We start from the raw sequence: 22,108 nt of genomic DNA on the forward strand, positions 1-22,108 counted from the left end.
TCCCGGAATCAGAGTCTTTTCCAGTGAGTCAACCCTTCACATGAGCCGGCCAAAGTACTGGAGCTTCAGCTTTAGCATCATTCCTTTCAAACAAATCCCAGGGTTGATCTCCTTCAGAATGGACTAGTTGGATCTCCTGGCAGTCCAAGGGACTCTTAAGAGTCTTCTCCAACACCACAGTTCAAAAGCATCAATTCTTCGGCGCTCAGCCTTCTTCACAGTCCAACTCTCACATCCATACATGACTACTGGAAAAACCATAGCCTTGACTAGACGGACCTTAGTTGGCAAAGTAATGTCTCTGCTTTTTAATATGCTATCTAGGTTGGTCATCACTTTTCTTCCAAGGAGTAAGCGTCTTTTAATTTCATGGCTGCAGTCACCATCTGCAGTGATTTTGGAGCCCCCCAAAATAAAGTCTGACACTGTCTCCACTGTTTCCCATCTGTTTCCCATGAAATGATGGGACCAGATGCCATGTTCTTCGTTTTCTGAATGTTGAGCTTTAAGCCAACTTTTTCACTCTCCTCTTTCACTTTCATCAAGAGGCTTTTTAGCTCCTCTTCACTTTCTGCCATAAGGGTGGTGTCATCTGCATATCTGAGGTTATTGATATTTCTCCTGGCAGTCTTGATTCCAGCTTGTGTTTCTTCCAGTCCAGCGTTTCTCATGATGTACTCTGCATATAAGTTAAATAAGCAGGGTGACAATATACAGCCTTGACGTACTCCTTTTCCTATTTGGAACCAGTCTGTTGTTCCATGTCCAGTTTTAACTGTTGCTTCCTGAGGACAGAGCCTTGCCTCCCCTCAACCCCACCCCTGTAAGTTTTGGGTTTCTTGGTCCTTCTGTCCAGCTGTGCTTCCGTTCTCTGCCTTTTGATGCCTTTAAATCTCTTTGATTTCCTCTGGAGCAGAGCTGCTTCCTGCCTGTTCTAAGTTAGTGTTTCTAACAATATTAGGGAAAGGAGAAAGAATTTTGAAAGCCGCTTCCATGGGAAGCCGAGATGTTTTCAGCAAACTGAAAGATGGGGAAAATTCAAAAGCCCTTTGTGTGAGTGTGTGAAGATGGGTGTCTCCTCAGTGATGAAAAGTGAATGCAACCACTCAGATAATCCGTTGGGAGGAAGCCTCAGTAATTGTAACCAGAGGCCTGCTTACATCAGGGCAGCTGGGTTTTCTCTTAGGAAGTGATTCCAGAAAGAAAGAGGGAAACCCGAATCCACATTGTCGTTTATAACGTAACCACAGAAATGACATACCGTTCGTTACTCTTGTCAGAATCTCTTGAGACACAGGTTGCCTCTGTTAATTGTTGCTGCTGCTGCTGAAGCAACCAATTGCTCTGCTTCTTCCAGGACTGAACAAGTTTCCAAGAAGAAGGACTTTTTGTGCTAAAACTGGGCACGAAAGTAGGGAAATAGGGCGCGTGGATCACATCGACTGCTCTTCAGTAGCTTCCCAAACATCCTCCCCCACTGTTGGCTTTCTTTCCTAACCTCCTTCTCTTCACCCAGTCCTTGAAAAGATAATCTGGAGAAGAGCTAACTCAACACAGGAAAAACAGTGAGAGGCCCACAAACCATTGTATCCCAGGAGAGTACACCTTTCTCTTTAAATGTGAGATTAGCAACTTCCCTGGTAGTCCAGTGGTTAAGATGCTTAGCTTTCACTGCAGGTTATTGGGTTCAATCCCTGTTCAGGGAGCTAAGATCTCAGAGTTGAAGACTGATCATTTCTTACACAGAAAGCATTAATCATTACAATATAAAGGAAAATGTATGTCAAGGTACTACATTACTTATTAAAGAAAATGTGTTTAGGAGCATCGCCAGCAGCCCAATGGTTAAGACCCCACCTTCCGATGCAGCGTTGCAGTTCCTTCCCTAACCGGGGAACTAAGGTCCAACATGTTTTGGGGTGTGAACAAAATGAAAAGAAAATATGTTTCATAAGTATCTGTCTGCTGCTGCTGTTGCTCTGTTGCTTCAGTCGTGTCCGACTCTGTGCGACCCCATAGACGGCTGCCCACCAGACTCCCCTGTCCCTGGGATTCTCCAGGCAGGAACACTGGAGTGGGTTGCCATTTCCTTCTCCAATGCATGAAAGTGAAAAGTGAAAGTGAAGTCGCTCAGTCGTGTCCGACCCTTAGCGACCCCACGGACTGCAGCCTACCAGGCTATTCCGTCCAAGGATTTTCCAGGCAAGAGTACTGGAGTGGGGTGCCATCGCCTTCTCCGAACTATCTGTCAGTGGGGACAAATTATAAGTAGAGGATATTGCTTTTTATCATAGAATCATCAGTAGGTCAAATCTCATGATTCCCTGCTGGAACCTCTGGTTCTGAATATGACTTTGGTCACTAAGAACTAGGAGAAGATTCTCTAGGGAGATGGCACTAAGGTGTATCTGTTATTGCAGACTACAGTGGTCATTATGTGGGAATTTCTATATATCAGACATTGAATCCTAACTATAAACAGGGGGTATTTGCCTCAAGGCACTTTTTGAGAAGTTCCATGACATTTCAGACGATGAGGTATGAAAATTTCATCTTTGTAAAACGACGGAGAAATTCTTGAAAATCCCTCTCTGGTTTTTTGGCTCCGTTTCTCTACTCATAATCTAAATAGAGGCAGAGTTCGGTGGTCTCAAGAGTAGGAAATAACTCGTTTTTGGTAGAAACACTTCTCATGGATACAAACTGTACACGCAGACACATGAAATTCCCTTCCTTTCTTAGACCTCAGTATTTACTGCTGGTTCCTTGTGAGTCCTTGTCTGTCTCCAGGGACCAATGGGAATTGAACCTTCCTCAAGCATTTCAATAGTCCCTTTGGAGATGATCGGTACACACTTTTAGTTGTTGTTTTATCATTAGCAACTGATCAATAAAGATTTTCATAAATAATCAATTCCCCAAGCCTGTCTCACATTGCAGATACAGGTGAAAAGATAATTGCAGTTCTGAGGGGACATGAGGTCACAGGATCATAAACCCATATCTAGGGGTCTGGCTGCCTTCCTCCTTGTCACAAGAGCAGCTTGCCATGACCAGCACCCTGACCCCAATATCCAGGCTATGTGAGGATATCAGGTGAGTATTTTCTGTTTCAGCCTGTGGGCAAGAATCTGCAAGAAACAGGTGCTTTGGGGAGTCTGGGTCGGTGACCATACAGGAAAAGGGACGTGTTCTGACTCAAAGTAATGCAGTGCCAAAGCAACACTGGAAGGAGGAATAATTAAAAATTAAGTGGAGCTATTAAAGAGAGATTAGGTGCTACACCAGATATCAGTTCCCAATGCCTCCTAATGTATCTTAGTGTAATTCTTTTTGAAAAATATTTATTTGGCTGTACCGGACCTTACTTGTGGCATATGGGATCTAGTTCCCTGACCAGGGATCAAACCTAGGCACCTGTCCCCAATCCCGACCCCCACCCCTGCCCTCGCTGCAGCTAGCATTGAGAGCGAGTTGTCTTAGTCACAGGGCCACCAAGGAAATAAATCGAGGTCTCTTAGTCACTGGACCACCAAGGAAATCACAGTGTAATTTTTGTGACAGTGATTGTTATTGTAGAATCCAAGCGATATGAAGCCTGATGTTTAATGTAACTAATGGCTGGAATTGCAGAGATTTCACATATATGTGAAATCATGGAGTACCTTACAGAAATCATGCATTTTTAAGGTTACTGTATGTGTGCCAACAGCACCTCCATGATTAATCAAAATAAATCTATAGGAATGATCTTTTATAGAAACAGTGTATAGAGTTGTATAGAGTTGACAACAGTGTATAGAGTTGACAATTGTGTGCTTAGTCCATCAGTCATGTCTGACTCTTGGACTGAGGCCAGCCAGGCGCATCTATCCATGGAAGTCTTCAGGCAAGAATAGTGGAGTGGGTAGCTATTTCCTTCTCCAGGGGATCTTTTGGACCAAGGGATCAAACCCTGGTCTCCTGCATTGTAGGCAGGTTCTCTACCATCTGAGCTACCAGGAAGCAGTAAAAACACCTTTCTAACTCTGGAATTTATAAAGTGCTTAACAAAGACATTGTTTCCTACTGAAAACATCCATAGTTGGCTGATTTGGGTCAGACCTTTTTCCAAAAGTGACTTCAGAAATAGTTCCACATGGCAGCTCTCAGGCATCAAAGCATCAGTCAGTTCAGTACACTTGCTCAGTCATGTCCGACTCTTTGCGACGCCATGAACCAGAGAACGCCAGGCCTCCCTGTCCATCACGAACTCTTGGAGACTACTCAAACTCATATCCATTGAGTCGGTGATGCCATCCAGCCATCTCATCCTCCCTCTGTCGTCCCCTTCTCCTCCTGTCCCCAATCCCTCCCAGCATCAGGGTCTTTTCCAATGAGTCAACTCTTCACATGAGCTGGCCAAGGTATTGGAGTTTCAGCTGTAGCATCAGTCCTTCTAATGAACACGCAAGACTGATCTCCTTTAGGATGGACTGGTTGGATCTCCTTGCAGTCCAGGGGACTCTCAAGAGTCTTCTCCAACACCACAGCTCAAAAGCATCAATTCTTCGGCACTCAGCTTTCTTCACAGTCCAACTCTCACATCCATTCATGATCACTGGAAAAACCATAGCCTTGACTAGACGGACCTTTGTTGGCAAAGTAATGTCTCTGCTTTTCAATATGCTATCTAGGTTGGTCATAACTTTTCTTCTAAGGAGTAAGCGTCTTTTAATTTCATGGCTGCGATCACCATCTCAGTGATTTTGGAGCCCCCCCAAAATAAAGTCTGACACTGTTTCCACTATTTCCCCATCTGTTTCCCATGAAGTGATGGGACCAGATGCCATGGTCTTATTTTTCTGAATATTGAGCTGTAAGCCAACTTTTCCCCTCACCTCTTTCACTTTCATTAAGAGGCTTTTTAGTTCCTCTTCACTTTCCGCCATAAGGTTGTTGTCATCTGCATATCTGAGGTTATTGATATTTCTCCTGACAATCTTGATTCCAGCTTGTGCTTCTTCCAGCCCAGCGTTTCTCATGATGTCTTCTACATATAAATTAAATACACATAGTGTGTCTTATTCTCTGATTTGGAAATATTCTCAAAATTTATAGTTTTATAACCTCATTTTACTAAATTAAAATCACTTTTTAACTATGTCATTTTCTTTATATGTGATATATTAGTGTTTCAGAATTCTTGACATCCACTTAATACTTTTAATGTCGCATTAATTAACGGATCAGTTTATGATTTGGAATTAGTCGTGTTTATTTTGGATGTCACACAGTTTATCACACATTGTTATTTCTAAGTATCAGAGTTTAGGTTTTAGTCTTCCATGACTGGTAGATGTTTATTTAATCCCTGTCAAAAAACCAATTAGTATTTCTGTCACCAAGCAAGTAAAGAGTTATGAGTTCAGTTCAGTCGCTCAGTCGTGTCCAACTCTTTGCGACCCCATGAATCACAGCACACCAGGCCTCCCTGTTCATCACCATCTCCCAGAGTTCACTCAGACTCACGTTCACTGAGTCAGTGACGCCATCCAGCCATCTCATCCTGTATTGTCCCCTTCTCCTCCTGTCCCCAATCCTTCCCAGCATCAGAGTCTTTTCCAATGAGTCAACCCTTCACATGAGGTGGCCAAAGTACTGGAGCTTCAGCTTCAGCATCATTCCTTCCAAAGAAACCCCAGGGCTGATCTCCTTCAGAATGGACTGGTTGGATCTCCTGGCAGTCCAAGGGACTCTCAAGAGTCTTCTCCAACACCACAGGTCAAAGGCTTCAATTCATCGGCGCTCAGCCCTCTTCACAGTCCAACTCTCACATCCATACATGACCAAAGGAAAAACCATAGCCTTGACTAGACGGATCTTAGTCGGCAAACTACTGTCTCTGCTTTTGAATATACTATGTAGGTTGGGCATCAATTTCCTTCCAAGGAGTAAGAGTCTTTTAATTTCATGGCTGCAGTCACCATCTGCAGTGATTTTGGAGCCCCCAAAAATAAAGTCTGACACTGTCTCCACTGTTTCCCACGAAGTGATGGGACCGGATGCCATGATCTTTGTTTTCTGAATGTTGAGCTTTAAGCCAACTTTTTCACTCTCCTCTTTCACTTTCATCAAGAGGCTTTTTAGTTCCTTTTCACTTTCTGCCATAAGGGTGGTGTCATCTGCATATCTGAGGTTATTGATATTTCTCCTGGCAATCTTGATTCCAGCTTGTGTTTCTTCCAGTCCAGCGTTTCTCATGATGTACTCTGCATAGAAGTTAAATAAGGACAGTGACAATAGACAGCCTTGATGTACTCCTTTTCCTATTAGGAACCAGTCTGTTGTTCCATGTCCAGTTCTACCTGTTGCTTCCTGACCTGCATACAGATTTCTCAAGAGGCAGGTTAGGTGGTCTGGTATTCCCATCTCTTGAAGAATTTTCCACAGTTGATTGTGATCCACACAGGCAAAGGCTTTGGCATAGTCAATAAAGCAGAAATAGATGTTTTTCTGGAACTCTCTTGCTTTTTCCATGATCCAGCGGATGTTGGCAATTTGAATTCTGGTTCCTCTGCCTTTTCTAAAACCAGCTTGAACATCAGGGATTTCATGGTTCATGTATTGCTGAAGCCTGGCTTGGAGAATTTTGAGCATTACTTTACTAGCATGTGAGATGAGTGCAATTGTGCAGTAGTTTGAGCATTCTTTGGCATTGCCTTTCTTTGGGATTGGAATGAAAACGGATCTTTTCCAGTCCTGTGGCCACTGCTGAGTTTTCCAAATGTGCTAGCATATTGAGTGCAGCACTTTCACAGCATCATCTTTTGGGATTTGAAACAGCTCAACTGGAATTCCATCATCTCCACTAGCTTTGTTCGTAGTGATGCTTTCCAAGGCCCACTTGACTTCACATTCCAAGATTGTCTGGCTCTAGATTAGTGATCACATCATCATGATGATCTGGGTCATGAAGATCTTTTTTGTACAGTTCTTGTGTGTATTCTTGCCACCTCTTCTAAATATCTTCTGCTTCTGTTAGGTTCATACCATTTCTGTCCTTTATCGAGCCCATCTTTGCATGAAATGTTCCCTTGGTATCTCTAATTTTCTTGAAGAGATCTCTAGTCTTTCCCATTTTGTTGTTTTCCTCTATTTCATTGCATTGATCGCTGAAAAAGGCTTTCTTATCTCTTCTTGCTATTCTTTGGAACTCTGCATTCAGATGCTTATATCTTTCCTTTTCTCCTTTGCTTTTTGCCTCTCTTCTTTTCACAGCTATTTGTAAGGCCTCCCCAGACAACCATTTTGCTTTTTTGCATTTCTTTTCCATGGGGATGGTCTTGATCCCTGTCTCCTGTACAGTGTCACGAACCTCCTTCCATAGTTCATCAGGCACTCTATCTATCAGATCTAGGCCCTTAAATCTATTTCTCACTTCCACTGTATAATCATAAGGGATTTGATTTAGGTCATACCTGAATGGTCTAGTGGTTTTCCCTACTTTCTTCAATTTAAGTCTGAATTTGGCAATAAGGAGTTCATGATCTGAGCCACAGTCAGCTCCTGGTCTTGTTTTTGTTGACTGTATAGAGCTTCTCCATCTTTGGCTGCAGAGAATATAATCAATCTGATTTTGGTGTTGACCATCTGGTGATGTCCATGTGTAGAGTCTTCTCTTGTGTTGTTGGAAGAGGGTGTTTGCTATGACCAGTGCGTGTTCTTGGCAAAACTTTATTAGCCTTTGCCCTGCTTCATTCTGCATTCCAAGGCCAAATTTGCCTGTTACTCCAGGTGTTTCTTGACTTCCTACTTTTGCATTCCAGTCCCCTATAATGAAAAGGACATCTTTTTTGGGTGTTAGTTCTAAAAGGTCTTGTACTAGACTTTAATTAACAAAACTTGAAACTTCGTTTAACAATGAACAAAACTTAATATTCAGTGAAACAATTTTTTCAGTATGAGGGCATTAACCCTGTAGCCAGGGAAGGCTTTAACCCATCAAATAGAAATGGGGTTTGTCAGGGAGCCGGGAAAAGCCATGCAGCCATCTTGGATTTCCCATAGCACTGAGTCTTTTATTTACAGCTATTGTTCACCCATTTTTAATTCCGCAATTCAGGAGCAGACCATGGCTACGTTTTAAGGACATCAGGATGGCAAAAGTCTAACCATGAGGGTTTATATTTGTAGAAGAAGAATGAGCTTTGTCTACATGTACCATAATCTTGCTGCTGCTGCTGCTGCTGGTGCTGCTGCTGCTAAGTCGCTTCAGTCGTGTCCAACTCTGTGCGACCCCATAGACAGCAGCCCACCAGGCTCTACCGTCCTTGGGATTCTCCAGGCAAGAACAATGGAGTGGGTTGCCATTTCCTTCTCCAATGCATCAAAGTGAAAAGTGAAAGTGAAGTCGCTCAGTCGTGTCCGACTCTTAGCGACCGCACGGACTGCAGCCTACTAGGCTCCTCCGTCCATGGGATTTTCCAGGCAAGAGTACTGGAGTGGGGTGCCATTGCCTTCTCTGACCATAATCTTAAGTAATGCTTATTTACTTTACCAAAGTAACAAAAGATTTTAAGAATGAATATAAATCACTTAAAGGGAAAGAAACTCATAATGAGAGATTATATATCTCACCTGAGAGATAAGCTTAGTTAGAAGGGGATTCTTTAGAACATAAGGACAGCTTTTGATCCTTTGGGCTTTTGAATATAGAAGAAAGACCTGGACCAAAGGGAACCTCAGAATCCTTTCCTAGAGATCATGTGGATATGAAAGGTTGAGGAGGGGCCATCTAGGAAATCTGATGGAGACGGACAGAAAGGGACAGGAGACAGGGAGGCAACAGAATATAAGGAAATTCTGAGTCCTTTCCCTTCTTTTGGAAAAACCTAGTGTGCCATTCAGAGGCCATTTTGGGGGGATCCCTCGTGTGTATTGGAGCCAGGCCTTTAGGAGGGTCAAAATCTTCCAGTTTCTGAGAATGTAGCCAAGGGTTGAGTATGAGAGAGCCTTCTGGGATGTAACAGAACCCACTTTTAGCCTACCTACCATAGAATGGGAATACTGAGAGTCACTGGCTGACAGAAAGGCATCCCTTTCCCCCCAATAATCTCTCCGTGCGACTAATGCACAAAATGGCTGAGCATCCCAACAGTTGCGTCCAACAGTGAGAGGAGACTTCTGAGAACCGTGCAGCTAAGCCACCACGTGACACGGGCAGAGAAAGACAGATATTCCTGGGAGCAACCAGGTGACTCATCATTTGGTGATTCCCTGAAACGTGGAAGGCACTCTTGGGATGGCTCAGACAACACCCAGGCTCCTGTAAATCAATCTGGACCAAAAGGGAAAGAAGTGAAAGTGACAGGGAAGAAGGCTGAGGAATCCGCTTTACAATATATCCGGGAGGCGGTGGCCCGGGGACAATGGTCTCTGTTTTGCTTCAACCAGTATGTGCCTGACATGGTGGGTGGAAGTTGTCCTGCTGGGAGTGGATGCCCTTGTGGCCTGATCTGTTCTGCGTGCCCCTCTATCCTCACATGGGAGGCCTCCTGTGGCAGGCACCCTAATGGCTTTTATGTATCTGACCTGTGCCCACACAATACTGGTTGGTATAATCCTCAGTTGGAAAAAAGACAAAGGAGCGGCATTCAAGCGGCAGCTACTTTGGGTGCAGTGAGCAGTGGGGCATTTGGAACACACCAGAGGGTTACCCTGGCCAGAGTTCCTCAATTGCCTCCACAACAGTTGCCTGTTGGCAGAGGGTCCCTATGAGAAAGCAGAAGCGAGGAGGTGGGGAAGACTCCAAGTCCCTGAACAAGCCACCAAAAACGTCATGGTCTGGGTGCAGGTTGGAAAAGAATTTCCAGACACGAGACAATAAGGGTCTGGTTTTTCAGTGTCTACATTCTGAGACCCTCCTTGGTTTTATCTGCTCTTCACTCTTTGGGTAACCACAACCCTGGCAGAAAGAATCATTTTAACTATTTAGTATATACTCATCTTTGATTGTTTTTATCAGAGTCTTGAAAGTCCAAGAGAAATAACTAAAAATCAGTAATGTTGCTCTTGTACCTTTTGGCACATATTTTAACAAACAGCTACTAAATGGCAGAGCTTAAACTTTACTTCAGTTTATGTACTTTAGACTTTAACTAATAAAACACAGACAGATTCACAGAGGCAACTAAGAAAAGTTGATAGAATTTTCTGTAACTGTAAAGAATACAAAAGACAAGAAATGTTTTAGTCACTCAGTCATGTCCCATTCTTAGTGACCCCCTGGACTCTAACTTGCCAGATTCCTCTGTCCAAGAAATTCCCAAGCAGGAATACTGGAATGGGGAGTCACTTCCTTCCCCAGAAGTTCTTCAAAAAAAACAAAGCAAAAAGAAAAGAAGAAGAAAAAAAAATTGATCAAGTCATGTTAATATTTTTTGCATACGGTTCAGTTCAGTTGCTCACTCGTATCTGACTCTTCGTGATCCCATGGCCCACAGCACACCAGGCTTCTTAGTCCATCACCAACTCCCAGAGCCTACTCAAACTCATTTCCACTGAGTGCAGACATACACTCAAATGGGGCTATATGCTCATTAAGAGGAAGAGAGAAAAATTTTCATGTCACTAAACTCAGGTAATTTTGAGTGGATTAAAATGCACATCATGTTAGAGGATGATATTCTTTATTTGCACTGAGCTGTATTTTAAATTTTAATACAGTTGAGCATAGATTAGGACTAATAAGATTCTTGTAAACATTTTGGAAAATACAAAACTTTGATGAGACTCTGTGATGTGAGCATGGAGTGTACTGGAAAGATCAGGCCTGGGCCTGGGATGAAACCGCCACTCCCAAATCCCAGTATCTCTGCTAAACACACGTGAGTGCTGTTCATTTTCCAAAGCAGAAAGAACGTAAGAAGACATGAAGTTACTCCCTTAACTGTGATAGTTTAGGTACATCCCTCACTTTTTCTTTGCAAGACACTTGTTCAAGTCAAATGGAAAAAAACAAATTTATAGGATGGGAATCTCACAGAAACACCTAAACCAGTGAATATGAGTCATGGAGTTAGAAGTACATGGAGGAATGCATTATCACTGCATGGGTATTTTGACACTATTATGGAAAAGATGATCTGAATCTATCATTAAAAAACATTAGTTTGGGGACTGCGTGATGATCCAGTGACTAAGACCCTGAGCTCCTAATGCACGGAGCTCTGGTTCTTTCCCTGATCAGGAAACTAGATCCCACATGCTGTAGCTAAGAGTTTACATGTCACAACCAAAAAACCTGAAAACTACAAGGACGACTGAAGTTCCTACCTGCCACAACGATGACTCAGTGCTGCCAAATAAACAAATATTTTATAAATGTGTCCTAAGCAACTTCACTTCATATATGCTTTCCCTGATCTGTAGCCTAATACTACATTTAAGTAGTTAGTCTCACTTATCCATATAGAGCAGTCTCTGCAACGTTTTTATTTCTGAAACTTTTCTGAAGAATGTGGACCACTGAGTTCACTCTATTTATAAGGACAATCTGTAACTCTTGTTCTAATCAGCTGAAGCTGCATGCACATGTAAACTCACCACAGCATTTCCCCTACTTCACTATGATCCTAACACCAGACCACATCCCAGTGGGAATCTCTGGTACCAGTGCCTCCCCGTGTTGATCTCATCCAAAGGGCGTATAGTGAACAACTGAACGTCACTAATTCATGTTGAGAATTCATCATACTCTAGAGAAAGCCGGGATACAGACAATGGATAACAGGCTCTTGGATTTAAAGGAGAAGTTAGTCTAAAGAGCTGCTCTTCACTATTATAAGAAAAAAAGGAAAAAATAAGAAGATGACAACAAATCCCCCAGAGAGAAAACTTAGAATCAGAGAACTAAAGGTTTGCAGGTTCTCAGTCCAGGCATTTCAGGAGGAAAAGCAGACACAGCCCCAGACCTGGGACAGGATATTTACCTGAGAAGCTGCCATTTCCTCCTCTTCTTCCTGCTGCTTTGAGTCTTCTCTGGGGATGTTATGTCGCAAATGCACATTCACAGGTTGAGAAAATACCTTCCAAGGCATCCACACAGCTCTTTCACCTGCAACTGCTGCAGTGAAAATGAAGAAAAAACGTTCTTGTTTCTCCTGCCCTTTCCTGAGCCTTTTTTTTTTGGGGGGGGGGCTTCCTCTGTTCCTAATCGGTAGGTGGCAATCAAGACTAATCTGATATTCTAATCACAGCTTCTAACCCAAATCCCAGTCCTGGGCTGTGACTGAAGCTAGTCCTGTAGTGACCAGCACAGCAATAATACCAATCAGGGATAGAGGCCAGGGTTGACAATAAAAATCTATTAATATTTGGATAGCCATATCCTCAAGCTTCTGCCAAGCATTTACCAGCCAGCTGCTGGAGTGTGTCTGGAGCAAGGCTGAGGAGTCCTCAAGCTTCTGCCATGCGTGGACTAATCAGCTTCTGGAGCAACTAGAGCAGGGCTCAGCATATTTGGTGGGTGAGGGCCGTTGTTTTTGAAACCAGACCTTGACAGGATTTCCGGGGTCCCGAACTGTTTTCCAGGGGTTCTCATCACAGGAAGCCTCTGCCTTCTTGACTCTGGTTTGGTGGATCCAAGGGATGATGCCTGAAACTTTAACAGCAGTAGGGGTTGCCAGGACAACTGTGTGAGGGCCTGTCCCAACTGGCTGACTTGGTTCTTTTTTCCAATCTTCAGCCCATGCCTCATCTCCTGGCTGATTGAGGTTTCTTGGGCGATAAGGTAGAAGACTTTTCCCAGGATCTGGAGGTGTCAGGACATCTCCAGGTCGGCTAGTTGTTGGGGGTTTCCCTTGAGCTTTCCTATCACTGGGGGTTTCCTCTCATATAAGATCTAAAAGGGAGACTAGCCTGAGGACTCAGGGTGCATCGGGCTTGGAGTAAGGCTGGGGGGTAACTTGTCGACCCAAGATAACTGGTCTCCTTACAGAGTTTAGCTAAGGTAGTCATGAGGGTACAATTCATGCGTTCAACTTTCCCTGAGCTCTGTGCCCTGTAAGCAGTGTGAAGCTTCCATTTGAGTCCCAGTGTCCAGGATAGTGTTTGGATCATCTAAGACACAAAAGCTGGACCACTGTCAGACCTTATGGAGAGAGGCAGCCCATATCTCGGATCATGTCTCTTCATGGGGCCTTGGCCACTTCTCGTGCCCGTTCAGTGCATGTGGAGTGAAAGTGAAAGTGAATTTGCTCAGTCGTGTCCAACTCTTTGCGACCTGTGGACTGTAGCCCACCAAGCTCCTCCGTCCATGGGATTCTCCAGGCAAGAATACTGGAGTGGGTTGCCATTTCCTTAGCTTCATCCAATCCCGAGTAGGTGCAGACTACCACAAGGAAATACTTACGGCCCCTACAGGGCTTGACTTCAGTAAAATCCACTTCTAGATCCTCAAAGGGCAGTGTCCCAATGGTCAGCACCCCTGGGTTGGGTTTTGGTCCTTGGCTGGCATTGTTCTGAGCACAAGTCACAAAACTAGCACTGATCTGAACACACAGGCCATTCCACAGCCACTGGATCCAGTGGTTTCGACAAGTATGCAACTGGGCACTACCATGGCCCAAGTGTTTGTGTGAGGACCCCCCAGTGCAGTGCAAAGAGGGTAAAGTCCCATGTCTCATCTGGCAGCCCTAATGCTGGAGCGCTAGTCAAGAGTCTTTTAATCTCCTTGCAGTCCTTTCTTTTTTCAGGTTGTTTGGTCGACTGAACTTCTTCGACCTTTTAGATGTCCCTCTGCGGTGGGGGCACTCATTCCTCCAGTGTCCGGTCTCTGCAACAGGCGCACTGGTCATGGCATGGAGGTGGTCTCTTAGTTTCCCCTTTCCCCGAGGGAACAGTCTGTTTCACTGGATCTGAGCCCCTCAATGCTGCTCCTAGCAGGGCTGCTTTCTGTTTCATTCTTTTATCTGCTTCTTGTTGGACTTCATGGCCTCAGTCCACAAAGACTTTATTTGCTACTTCCAGAAGATGTGCAGCATTCATCCCAGCAAAGCCTTCTGGCTTTTGGAGCTTTCGTTGGATGTCTGCACAGGATTGAGCCACAGTGGCAGTGTTAATTATTCATTGATTCTCAGGAGTCTCAGGGTCGAACGGGGTGTATGTCCAGAATGCCTCACACAGTCTTTCATAGAAATTGGTGGGGGTCTCATCTACTTTCTGTATTATTGTTGTAATTTTGGACATATTGGTGGGCTTTTTGATTCCCGCTCAAAGTCCATGCAGAAAGGCATCACGGTAGTGATCAGGGTTTCTGGCCTTCTCTGATACTGAAATCCCGATTAGGTCTTGTCTCTGGCATCGCTTCTCATGCCCATCCTTCTACATCTAAGACCTCTGCAGGGGCTTGCCCTCTGAGCCATTTTTGGGCTTCTGTCGAGATGCATTGCCTTTCCTCAGTGGTGAAGGAAGACATAAGGAACTGGTGATAGTCATCCGATGTAGGCCGATGGGTGTGGAAAATGGACTTCAGGAGATCAGTCATAGCCTGTGGTCTATCAGAGTACACTGGGTTATGCTGTTTCCAGTTTAAGAGATCAGTAGTGCTGAAGTGCTGGTGATAGAGGATGGAGCGACCAGACTGGACTGAGTTATCCTCATTCACTTGTTGAGGATCTTCAGTTTCTCTCAGTGATATCTGACGGGCTGAGGCCAGCTGGTTAGATTGTTTGGCTAAGCGGAGCCATGTCCCTCCTTGTTCAGGGCTGGAGTCCTGCTCATGAGGTGGTACGGGGGACACAGAGGGAGGTGGACTGCTGGCAATGGTTCTGGTGCTGGCTGTGCTGGGGCTTGTGGAGTCAGAGGACTGTATGGCGGGGGCATCAGCGGGTCTTCTATTGGATCTCCCTGGAATATAGGGTTTTTTTTTTTTTTTTTCCCTTCTTGTTTTCTGAATGATTGGGCCACAAATACCCTACTCTGTCCCTGTCCATTTGCTCAAAATCTTGCCCGTGGGGGCAGGGTCTGTGCTATTAGAAACCAGGAGTACCAGGGTCCGCGACTGAGAGAGACAGAGAAAGAGATAAGGAAAGAATGACACGGGGCGACCAAGCTTCAGTGAGCGAGGCCCGTCACTTTATTTTCAGAGAGGGCTTTTATACCCTGAGTTGTACATTGAGCAAAGTGAAAAATGCAGAATCAACTCAACACTCCATCAGTATTAACTTTTATCGACACCAGATTCCTTCCTGCAAGAGTCTTATTTTTTGTACATTATCTTCTGGCCCAGAGGCCTGTTGATATTTTATGACCCCTTTTTGATAAAGGTTGGTCAGCCAGAACAATAATTTTCCCTTTAAGTGTTTCTTCTTAAATTCCTAGCCTGCATCACCCTTAAAGTACAGAGTTACTTTTTTATGGAGCAAAGATTCAGTGGGTTACAGTAAAGAAAGAACTTATTAACTCAAAGTCTAATGTTGCAAATGCTAAAGCTGCTGCTTGTTTTTTCTACATCCTGACTATATGCACTCCCAGGAACATAATGGAAAAGGGATGTGAGAACTTGGCAGCAAGCATTGGCTCAACAATGTTACAAGAGTCTGGATAAACCTGCCAAGTAAGCTAGAATGCTAACAGGAAGTTTGAAATACTTCTTTCATGCCCAGGAGATTTATCAACTAGAGCCCTAAGTTGATTTTCCCCAGAAAAGAGGTGGTTGGGGATAGCCCCCTGTTAATGTCAGAAGAGTTGGTGAAAGACATAAAATAGTAAGACAGACAGATTCTGGTTTTGGGGTAGATGCTCGAGCAGGTCCAGGGGGTCCATTGAGTCCTGAGGCCTTGCTTATCAGGTCTCATCCACATGACCTTGTCATGGGTGGGATGGCCCAGGGAGTCCCTCGAGTCCTGCATGACCTTGTCATGGGTGGGATCTCCCATGCTGGCTCCCAGCACAGGCGTCTATGTATGGAAACTGATCTGGATGTCCTGGAGTCGCAGTGACTACCTGGAGCACTGCTTGGACAGTGGGCAGGTCGAGTGCCCTCTGGTGGCAATCCAACATCAAAAGATGGCCAATGGAGCTCACATAAGTTACAAAGCTTCCTAGGGGTCATCTTGACTCCAAAATCTCCTCCAAAGCCCTTCTTAAAGTTCTTTATCAAGACTGTTGGTTTAGAGGAGCTTCCACCCATGTTGACAAATGTAATCTACTTGGCAGGGTTTTGAGGAAAACCTAATCTCTTAGATGTCGGCTCAAGGAGTCAGTCGACAGAAGAATAACAAGTAACCAATAATTTCTCCCTCCCTGTGTATCCTGTCCTGAGTCAGGGACAAAAAGACAAACAAGGGTGGATGCCCCCTCAAAAGAGGAGACCATTTAGGTGTCTGCTTGGGCGTGGCCTCAGGGAGATCTTAGGTGCCTCTTAGCATTGGCAGATCAGTATAAACCCCTAATGCAGATCTGTCTTGCATGGAGGGACTGGGTCCCCCAGAGGCAGACACCACCTTGAGCTGTATGAGGTCGCAAGGGAACTGCAAGCTAGGGCCCACTCGGACTCCATAGCCATGAAGGCCGTGAAGCCATACAATCGAGCCTGAAACTCGAGGAAATCAGGCCACACACTTATTCACATTCATTTTGCATCCGCCTGATCACTCACCGGTGGGAGATTTAAGATGCCTTTTAATACTGGCAGATTGGTATAAACCCCCAACCTGATCCAGCCTCTCAGGAGAGATAACGTCCCCCAGAGACTGGCACCACCTTTCAGCCTTAGGAGGTCATCACGGAACCTCAGGTTTTGGACCCTCTCAGGCTCCGTAATCCATGGACTGTGAAGTTCTCTTTCACTTCCTTCAATGAGCAATCATTCATACACAGTCACTCAGAGCTTATCATCAGTTCAGTTCAGTTCAGTTCAGTTGCTCAGTCATGTCTGACTTTGCGACCTCATGAATTGCAGCATGCCAGGCCTCTCTGTCCATCACCAACTCCCAGAGTTCACTCAGACTCACGTCCATCTAGTCAGTGATGCCATTCAGCCATCACATCTTCGGTCGTCCCCTTCTCCTCCTGCCCCCAATCCCTCCCAGAATCAGGGTCTTTGCCAATGAGTCAACTCTTCACATGAGCTGTCCAAAGTACAGGAGTTTCAGCTTTAGCATCATTCCTTCCAAAGAAATCCCAGGACTGATCTCCTTCAGAATGGACTGGTTGGATCTCCTGGCAGTCCAAGGGATTCTCAAGAGTCTTCTCCAACACCATAGTTCAAAAGCATCAATTCTGTGGTGCTCAGCTTTCTTCACAGTCCAACTCTCACATCCATACATGACCACTGGAAAAACCATAGCCTTGACTAGATGGATCTTTGTTGGCAAAGTAATGTCTCTGCTTTTCAATATGCTATCTAGGTTGGTCATAACTTTTCTTCCAAGGAGTAAGCGTCTTTTAATTTCATGGCTGCAATCACAATCTGCAGTGATTTTGGAGCCCCCCAAAATAAAGTCTGACACTGTTTCCACTGTTTCCCCATCTATTTGCCACGAAGTGATGGGACCAGATGCCATGATCTTCGTTTTCTGAATGTTGAACTTTAAGCCAACTTTTTCACTCTCCACTTTCACTTTCATCAAGAGGCTTTTTAGTTCTCTTCACTTTCTGCCATAAGGGTGGTGTCATCTGCATATCTGAGGTTATTGATAATACCTCCCTTTTCCTGAGTGCCCAGGTCTCCCTATCTGATGCTCCCTTCCTGGGAGCTCCAAGGAGGTGATCAGTCTCTTCTGCCTATTGGGGTAAGATCTCCTGACTGAGGTTTGACCCCAGGGCTTTACCTGATCCTGTGGCCATTCCTGGTGAGTTGTTCTGTCCCTCTAATGGGTCCGGTCAGGGCTCGGCCATCCAGAGAGTTGGAACACCATTCCAGGAATACCATCAGGTGTCATGCCACCTTGTTCGTCTCGGGGCTCCTTCACTATGACCTGGCTGAGCCACCAGTCCAGTGGATCAAGGGGCCTGAGTAGTTGGAATCTCTCTGGAGCCTCCAGAAATGTTGTAGAAACCAGTACTCGAGAAACCAAGCACCACACTCAGAGAGTTGGAAAACTCAGGTTCATTACACTGGTGGGCCCAGAGGAGTTAACCCTCCAAGCTCTGAGCTGGAACAAAGGGGTTACAGAGTTTTCATACAGGAATGATTAAGCAGGTTTGCAGTTGCTAGGGCAATTGCAAAGAGCAGTACAAGGGTGAGTGAGATAAGTTCCAGTTCCTAGTATTGTGATTCCCCATTTTTTGAGACCTATGTGGTATAGACTTTGCAAGGAGTAAGCTGAGTTACAGAGGCAGAAGGAGCAGGAGGTCATGTAAAAATTGAACTTTTTCTCTTGACAATCACAAATTTATTTGAAAATAAACCAGGGACAGTAACGAACCTCAGGTTTAAAATGTATGTGCCTAGACGCTCAGTAATGTCTGACTCCTTGTGACCCTTTGGACTGTAGTTCACCAGGCTCCTCTGTCCATTCAATTTGCAGGCAAGAATACTGGAGTGGAGTGCCATTTCCTCCTCCAGGGGATCTTCCTGACCCAGGGATCAAGCCCATGTCTCTTAGGCCTCCTGCATTGGCACTTAGACTCTTTAGTACTACTGCCACTTTGGAAGTCCAAAAGTGTGTATGGCAAAGGAGAAATATCTGTGAAAATGATGCCTTAAATGCATATCTGATGATCACCAAGGGAAGTAATTATCTGTGTTAAGTAATAAGTGAGATAACTATAGCCCGGGGGGGAAAAAAAAAAACAACAAAAAACAAAACATATGGCCTGAACATTGAGTATTAGGTTTTATTTTGTGGGAATGTTAGGACTTGAGCCCAGGAGACAGTGTGTCAGGTGACCCCAAGACAGATGACTCTGAGGAAGCAAGGAAGGAGCCACACTATATACAAGTTTGCAGCAAGGGGCAGGTAATCTGAATATTAGAAGTGACAATTAATGTAAGGGAAAAGCATCTCTCACATGAAGAGATTTAATGATTTTCCGTGTATAGGAAGATGGAAACATCTGAACTTATTGAAATCACTTCTTTCATATGCATCTAGCTATCTGGGGACAATCCTTCAACCTTGATTGTTCACATCCTGATTCTAAGGAGACAACAGAGGACTAGAGATTTTGATGGCATCACCATCTCAATGGACATGATGAGCAAACTCCAGTAGACGGTGAAGGAAGGGGAAGCCTGGCATGTTGTAGTCCGTGGATCTCAAAAAGTTGGACAGGTGTGAGTGACTGAACAACAACAAACATAGAGACAGAAGCCCATCATACCCTGACTTCTGAAAGGATAAGGGGGCTCTCTGATCACTAAGCCACACCCTCTATGAATGAGTCTATTCAAGAACAGAAGTCTGAACAACAATGGTGGATGGCAGTCTCTCACCCCCATCCCACTACCCCCCCCAACCCCACCCCCCCACCCCATTCTCAGCACTTACCAAATAGGAAATATCTGGTGGCTTCTGAACAGCTGCCTTTGTTTCACCTAGGCTCAGAGATCTGCATTTAGAAAAAGGCTTCTTTAGTGTTAGAGTCAAGACTGCCTGGATAAACAGCAACAACTTAGATATACAGATGATAACACACTACTGGCAGAAAGTGAAGAGGAGCTAAAGAGCCTCTTGACGAAGGTAAATGAGGTGAGTGAAAAAGCTGGCTTAAAACTCTTTATTAAAAACTATGATCATGACCGGTCCTATCACTTCATAGCAAATAGAGGGAAAAAGTGGAAACAGTGACAGATTTTCTCTTTTGGGGCTCTAAAATCACTGTGAACGGTGACTGCAGCCATGAAATCAAAAGATGCTTGCCTCTTGAAAGGAAAGCTATGAAAAACTTAGTGTAATAAAAAGCAAAGACATCAATTGCTAACAAAAGTCCATCTAGCCTAAACTATGGTCTTTCCAATAGTCATTTGAGATTTGGACCATTAAGAAGGCAGGGCACTTAAGAATTGATGCTTTCAAATTGTGGTGCTGGAGAAGACTCTGGAGAGTCCCTTGGACAGCAAGGGAATCAAACTAATCAGTCCTAATGAAGGAGGAAACAGAACTGGCTCCATCTTGAAAGCAGGAGTCCATCTTGGGTCATACTGTGGACTTTGAGCCATATGCCCAGTATCTGTGGAAATAACATACCAATGGAAAACCAGACCCCTGGATGAAGGAGCCTTAGGAATTGTACCTAGACTCTCCGTCGCCTAAAAGAATATGCTAATTATCTCTGTAACAGAACAAAGTCATAAATCCCATTATGCCTATTGGGGTATGACCACAGGCCTATTGATAAATGTCTGCTGCTTAACTATCCAGGCTTATGACACCTGAATCATGGGTTAACTTTGATCATATCTCTCTTTCATCTTGTCCAGACTAGTTTCAAGGAATTTGGGGAGGTGGGTTTGAGCATGTACACTTAAGGTATATAAGGTTTTCATAAAAACTGTTGGGGGTCCCTGGCTAACTCTGCCTTGGGCCTGCTGGTGTAACAAACTGCATTCCAATATCTGCACTGTCCTTCTGAGTAAGTTTGTTTCCCGGAACGCGTGGCTACAACACTAAAGGATTGTGAAGTTGCTCAGTCGTGTCCGACTCTTTGTGACCCCATGGACTGTAGCCCACCAGGCTCCTCATCCATGGAATTTTCTAGGCAAGAGTACTGGAGTGGGTTGCCATTTCTTTCTCCAGGGGATCTTCCCAATCCAGGGATAGAACCCGTGTCTCCCGCATTGCCAGCAGATGCTTTACTGTCTGAGCCACCAGGGAAGCAGCACTACACTAAAGGATATCAACCTTGAATATTCATCGGTAGGACTGACACTGAAGCTAAATTCCAATATTTTGGCCTCCTGGTGTGGAGAGCTCACTCATTGGAAAAGACCCTGCTGCTGGGAAAGATTGATGGCAGGAGGAGAAGGTGATGACAGAGAATGAGATGGTTGTTTGGCATCACCGACTCAATGGGAAAAGTTTCAGCAAGCTCTGGCAGATGGTGAAGGACAAGGACCCCTCGCGAGCTGAAGTCCATGTGTTTGCAAAAAGTCGGATACTACTGAGTGACTGAACAACTCACATCCGTATATGACTACTGAAAAATCCATAGCTATATTTGCTGAAAATAAAATGTCATATTGTAAAAATCATAATTTCTGTAGTCATCACTCCATTTCCCAACATCCCTAAAATCCCAACACCAAACCACATCCCAGTGGGACTGAGGATAGGAGTGACTCCCCATGCTGATCTCTCACAAAAAGAATAGTTTCAGCATTTGAAAGTCGCTGATTCACGTCGAGAATTCATCATGCTCCATAGAAAGCAAAGATGCAGACAATGGAGCAAAGGCTCTGGGACACAAGGAAGTAGTCCAAAGGGCTGGTCTTCACTATTATAAGAAGAAATGGGAAAAAAATAAGATGATAACAAATGCCCGGGAAGAAAAATTAGGATCGGAGAGCTAAAGGCTTACAGATTTTCATTTTGGCATTTCAGGAGGCAAAGCATACACAGCCCCAGACTCAGAACAGGACATTTACCTGAGAAGCTGCCATTTTGTCGTCTTCTTCCTCCTACTCTCTCTTCTCTGGGGATTTTACGCTGCAAATGCACTACTGAGTTTTGAGAAAATACCTTGGAGGGCATCACCACAGCTCTTTAACCTGCAATCACCACTCCTACAGACAGAAGGACCTTGAAAAGGTAAGACCACCCTCGCCTGTCCTCTGTCTCAGGAGAGATTCTGGAACAATCAATTCCTACCTGGAGACCAGCCTGTGAACTTATTTCTTGATTGTTTTCTCCTCATACAGAGCTCCTAACACTCTGCTCACCCATACGATGTGCGCTGACTTCCCTGGTCGAAATCCAGGTAGACCAACCCTGTTGCCTCTCCTCAGACTGACGACGGGACTCAGCTCTCACAAACGGACCAGAAGCCATGTCCTTAACCCGGGCCTCCCTTTAGAATCCCCTGGAGCACTTCCTACACACCACACTGATGCTCCCACAGGACCAACACAGAACTCTGTTGGGAGGGCATCAGTGAGGTCATTTCCTAACGATGGTCAAGT

The 22,108-nt window shown here is 44.7% G+C and overlaps 1 protein-coding gene across 1 annotated transcript in view; it reads right to left on the reverse strand.

Annotated features, from left to right (window-relative positions):
* Window positions 1-22,108, reverse strand: part of LOC128064064 (uncharacterized) — a 425,534-nt gene that overhangs the window by 397,633 nt on the left and 5,793 nt on the right. The window contains 2 exon segments of the mRNA XM_052656874.1: window positions 11,973-12,106; window positions 13,394-13,596. Of these exon segments, the coding sequence (XP_052512834.1) occupies window positions 11,973-12,106; window positions 13,394-13,596 (337 nt within the window).

This window comes from Budorcas taxicolor, chromosome 18, assembly GCF_023091745.1.
Source record: "Budorcas taxicolor isolate Tak-1 chromosome 18, Takin1.1, whole genome shotgun sequence".
NCBI lineage: Eukaryota > Metazoa > Chordata > Mammalia > Artiodactyla > Bovidae > Budorcas > Budorcas taxicolor.